Source organism: Myotis daubentonii, chromosome 15 (genome assembly GCF_963259705.1).
Source record: "Myotis daubentonii chromosome 15, mMyoDau2.1, whole genome shotgun sequence".
Lineage (NCBI taxonomy): Eukaryota > Metazoa > Chordata > Mammalia > Chiroptera > Vespertilionidae > Myotis > Myotis daubentonii.
Window position 1 is genome coordinate 983,003 of NC_081854.1, and position 5,494 is coordinate 988,496.

Sequence of the window (5,494 nt, forward strand, 5' to 3'; positions counted from 1 at the left end):
TTCATAATTTGTATCTTTACCTTTTTCTTCTTCTTCCTCTTCTTAAAGGATACCTTTCAGCATTTCATATAATCCTGGTTTGGTGGTGATGAACTCCTTTAGCTTTTCCTTATCTGTGAAGCTCTGTATCTGACCTTCCGTTCTGAATGATAGCTTTGCTGGATAAAGTAATCTTGGTTGTAGGTTCTTGGTATTCATCACTTTGAATATTTCTTGCCATTCCCTTCTGGCCTGCAAAGTTTCTGTTGAGAAATCAGCTGACAGTCATATGGGTATTCCCTTGTAGGTAACTGAGTTTCTTTCTCTTGCTGCTTTTAGGATTTTCTCTTTGTCTTTTGCTCTTGGCATTTTAATGATGATGTGTCTTGGTGTGGTCCTCTTTGGATTCCTTTTGTTTGGGGTTCTCTGCACTTCCTGGACCTGTAAGTCTATTTCTTTCACCAGGTGGGGGAAGTTTTCTGTCATTTTTTCTTCAAATAGGATTTCAATATCTTGCTCTCTCTCATCTTCTGGCACCCCTATAATTCTGATGTTGGTACGCTTGAAGCTGTCCCAGAGGCTCCTTACACTATCTTCGTATTTTCGGATTCTTTTTTCATTTTGATTTTCCGGTTGGGTGTTTTTTGCTTCTTCGCATTTCAAATCTTTGACTTGATTCTTGCGCTCCTCTGCTGACCAGCCATTTCAACAAAGAAGACAAATACAGTGTAAATAATTGCATGAAAAAACGTTCACCATAAATATTTATTGGGGGGAAAAAATTTTTAAAAAATTTGTTAGGAAAATGGAATTAAAACAAAGCAAGTTAACACTACACTCATTTCTCGGCCTATTATTAAAAAGATTAAACATCACATGTGCTGGCAGGTTTGTGGAAAAAGGAGAAATTTCATGACTGTGGGTGGGTGGAAAGCCAAAGGGAATGAGACCATTTTAGAACACAGTTCTGCATATACTAACAGGTAAAACATTCACCTACACTGCATCAGTTTGATAAGTAAAACATACCTCTATATAAAGAACTGAAGGGATTATTCCCAGCAGATTTATTTTTAATATCCCAAACCTGGAAAGAACTAAAACCATAGACAGATCAATAGGTAAACTGGTTATTCACAGAACACAGTATGACTCAGCCATAAAAAATAATTAACTATTCACATAAGCATTCGTGTCGAATCTCAAAATAACTGTGTAGCATGAAGGAAAGCAATATTTGTGTACCCCTTATAGTGCTTCTGAAATTATGAAAAATATTAACTAATCTTAAAAAAATAATAACTAATCTGGTAAAGGAAGGATAATCAATGACTGCATTTAGGGCTGGGGAAGGCAGAAGGAGAGATTACAAAAGGGCAGGAGGTAACTACAGGGTGTGGCACAAGTAGGTGTAGAGCTGTTGGCATGAAAATTACTACAATAATTTAAAAATAATAAAAAACAAGAATAAACTCTTCCCTGGCCAGTGAAGCTCAGATATTTGAGCACCATCCCTTGCCCTAAAAGGTCACTGTTTCCATTCCAGCTCAAGGCACGTGCCTGCCTGGATGCCCTGTAGGTGACGTGCGGGAGGCAGCTGCTTGATGTTTCTTTCTAATATCACCATTTCTCTCTCTCTCCCCCCCCTCTCTCTGTCTCTCTATCTCTCTCTCTGTCTCTCTCTCTCTCCCTTACTCGCTTTGTGAAAAGTCATTAAAAATATTTTAAAATATGTAAAATACTTATTTAGAAAAATGGAGAGTCAACTCTGTGATTTGCATATTCACATCTGTATGCCTGGTTTTGCCCGAACCTGTACATGGGTGAGAGATAAGTTTATGTCACATGTGACCATTTTAGAGCTTGATCCCTATGTCCAAGCTCACCAAATAGTACAAACATACCTAAATAAAACCTCAAAATGTGCTTCCAAATGAAGGCCCCGATATCTCTGTCTTGTTAGAAAATTAAAATGACAACCCTATATGGGCTCTACCATCTCTCTCCTAATTTCCTGGGAGCACCAGCCTTGCCTCAGTGGCAGCAAATATTGGCAAGAAGTGAAGACTATGGCCATCAGAATCAACAGGAATGCTGACTGGGTCACAAATGCCACATCCTGGGAATGACTACAAGATTGCCCTTCCTCTAGCTTTGAGGTCTGGCCTGTTGAGCAAACCTTGAGGTGAACACCTTAGAGAGGCCAGAAGAGGAAACAGACCCTTTAGATTATTTTCTCTAAAAATGACTTTAGCCACAGCAAACAGTGATGGAAGAACTGAGGACGCCTGTGTACAATGACCACACAAGTCACACGTCCTTGGTCATTTGTGGGTAACGTTCAGAAGAGGCGCGATTCACTTAATTCACTGCACTCTTTCCCACTCACCATGAATACAGGGATTCTGGCCCAGTTGTAGTTTAACCTAACCCTCAGAGTCTCAATACAAGCGACACCAGCCTATGAAATGACATTCATAACGGCGCAGGGCACCTTGACAGTATGTAATACACACTGTAAACAGAGAATAGCATTCACATTGTTCACAGAAGGACAACAAAGCCCCCCACCCCCATCTTCAGGATGACCTCAGACCTCAATCACAGGAGGCATCAGGCTGCAAATGAGAACCACCAAGTCATGCCGCCTTTCTTTCCAGGTCTAGGGCAGCACTGCATTACAAGTGAATACGGGACAAAGTGATTTTCTGACTCCACGCTTTGCCTTCGGGAGCACAGCAGGTTGGGGATTCCCACAATGTCTGTTCCCCTGTACAAGCTGACGGATGCCAAGAGTGCTTTCAAATCAAGCCAGGCAATGAATAGGACCAACAAAATGAAAGGTACTAGTACATGAGTAAAAGCACCTGGATAAAAAGATCAGAAACCAGAGATGTGTTAGAAAATAAAATGGGTTTGCAGGTTGGTGAACTGGAAACTGAAACAATTCATCACAGCATAAGGTGATCTCGTGAGAGAGGTGGCACTTAGCTGAGGATGGGTGCGCTGGATGAACCCTCAATAACTCCATTTCCTAGTCAGAGGAATGAAGATCCTGCCAAACGCTAGGAGTAATCACAGTTTGCTCAGGCCGAGGTGAGAACACAGAATTCCTTTTCCCTGACCACGCAGGGGTTGTGACTGAGGCACCCTGTTCAGGTGAGCCAGGCGGTGGAGGTGAAATAGCCTCAGCCAGAAATACTCCCACTGATCTCAATCGGGTAGTAGGCCCGAGCAGCTTAGCAAGTGCCATGCAGTTATCTAAAGCATCACTTCTACTTGAAATTTAATGAGGAATCTAGCCGAGTGCATGTTGTGATAAAAGGGGTTTATGTTCTGTTCAATGGGTATCAAAGGGTCCCCTTCAGCGTTGTTATTGTCAAAGAGAAAAAGCAAGTATTCGGTGCACATTCAAAGCTTTTCTCCATTGTGAACATTCAGGTGTCTAAGGAGGTGAGATTTTCGACTAAAAGTTTTCCCACATTCACTACACTCATGAGCCCTTTCTCCTGTGTGAATGCTCTTGTGGTTAAAAAGGGTACCATGGCATCTAAAAGATTTCCCACATTCACTGCATTCATAAGGTTTTTCTCCAGTGTGAATTCTCTGATGTTCGGTGAGGGCACGCCTTCGTCTGAAGGACTGCCCACATTCACTGCACTCATAAGGTTTTTCTCCAGTGTGAACTCTCTGGTGTTCAGTAAGGGTAAATCTTTGTCTAAAGGACTTCCCACATTCATAGCACTTAAAAGGTTTTTCTCCAGTGTGAACTTTCTGGTGGTTAGTAAGGTTACACCTTAATATAAAGGATTGCCCACATTCATGGCACTCATAAGGCTTTTCTCCAGTGTGAACTCTCTGGTGTTCAGTGAGGGCACGCCTTTGTCTGAAGGACTTCCCACATTCACCACACACATACGGTTTTTTTTCAGTGTGAACTCTCTTGTGTTCAGTGAGGGTACATCTTTGTCTAAAGGACTTACGACATTCATGGCACTTAAAAGGTTTTTCTCCAGTGTGAACTCTCTGGTGGTTAGTGAGGGTACACCTTAATCTAAAGGACTGCCCACATTCACGGCACTCATAAGGCTTTTCTCCAGTGTGAACTCTCTGGTGTTCAGTGAGGGCACGCCTTCGTCTGAAGGACTGCCCACATTCACCACACACATACGGTTTTTCTTCAGTGTGAACTCTCTGGTGTTCAGTGAGGGTACATCTTTGTCTAAAGGACTTCCCACATTCACTGCACTCATAATGTTTTTCTCCAGTGTGAACTCTCTGGTGCTTAGTAAGGGTACAACTTTGTCTAAAGGACTGCCCACATTCATGGCACTCTTTTGGTTTTTCTCCAGTGTGACCTCTCTGGTGTACAGTGAGGTTGGACCTATGACTGAAAGTCTTGCCACAATCAGTACACTCATATGGCTTTTCCCCAGTGTGAACTCTCTGGTGCCGATTAAGAACAGAGATATACCTAAAGGACTTCCCACACTCACTACACACATAGGGCTTTTCTCCAGTGTGAAGTCTCTGGTGTTGATTCAGGTTAAACTTATATCCGAAGGCCTTCGCACTATCACTACACTCATACGGCTTTTCCCCACTGTGAACTTTCTTATGTCGAATGAACCTAGAGATTCCTCTAAAATTTTTTTCAGATTTGTTACTTGCATAATTCACTTCTCCCTTGCAGACGCTCTGTTGAACAACTTTCTGGTTGTGGCTGGCAGCATTTCCACATTGACCCCACTGTTTGTGACGTTTTCCAGTAAGAAGGTTCTGGGAAATCTCACTGCCACTGTGTGGCTCCTCAGTGTTGAGAGGGGCCTGGGGCTGGAGAAGCTCTGAGGTGGCTGGCAAGTCTTCCCCAACCTCCCGACTGGATAAGGGCAGCTCTGATAAGTAGAAGCTGCACCTGGTCCCAAACGAGGCCCTGTCCACAGCTTCTTTCCAGTGCTTCTTCTTTTTACTGTCTTCCCTCTGTTCCTGGTGAGGGATTGCACTGAAACAGAAGTCTCTCACACGGGTGTCATTGAAGAAGGCTTTCTGCTCAAGGTATGCTGCCTGTGACTCAGTCAGGTGCAGAATGTCTTTGAACACAGAGAAACACCGCTTACACACATGGGTCCTCTGGGTTGCTGGCTCTGTCTTAGACGCCCTGACCTGTGACTCTCCTTGTGCAGAAACACTTTGCTCAGAACAGGCCTCTTCATCATCCGTTTTATGACAACAACCTGAAAACAGAGAAATGAGGAGGAAATGGATGTGGACTACGGTGATGAGGAAAGTTCCATTACAAAAATAGGTTACACATCATACATGTGTTCCATGAAATTGTCTGAAAATAACAGATGTGCTGGAAGGATTTATCAAAGGCTCCAGTAAAGTTCTGGAACTCTGAATATCATAAAACAAGGAAAGCCTCACCAAGAATATGACACAAAAATGGCAAGCACCACATAGAATTGAAGCATGATCATCAGCTCCTTCTTCTGCTAACAGTGTTCAGCAGGGC

At 42.9% G+C, this 5,494-nt stretch overlaps 1 protein-coding gene across 1 annotated transcript; it reads right to left on the reverse strand.

Moving 5' to 3' along the window:
• Positions 1–3,576: 3,576 nt before the first annotated feature.
• On the reverse strand, positions 3,577–5,192 carry LOC132217222 (gastrula zinc finger protein XlCGF64.1-like; the record flags this gene model as incomplete). Its single annotated transcript, XM_059667304.1, has 3 exons — positions 5,143–5,192; positions 4,236–4,981; positions 3,577–3,899 (listed from the first exon to the last, which is right to left on the reverse strand). Coding segments are annotated over exons 1-3 (1,119 nt in total), but the record flags the coding sequence as incomplete, so codon positions are not given.
• Between the last annotated feature and the right edge of the window lie 302 nt (positions 5,193–5,494).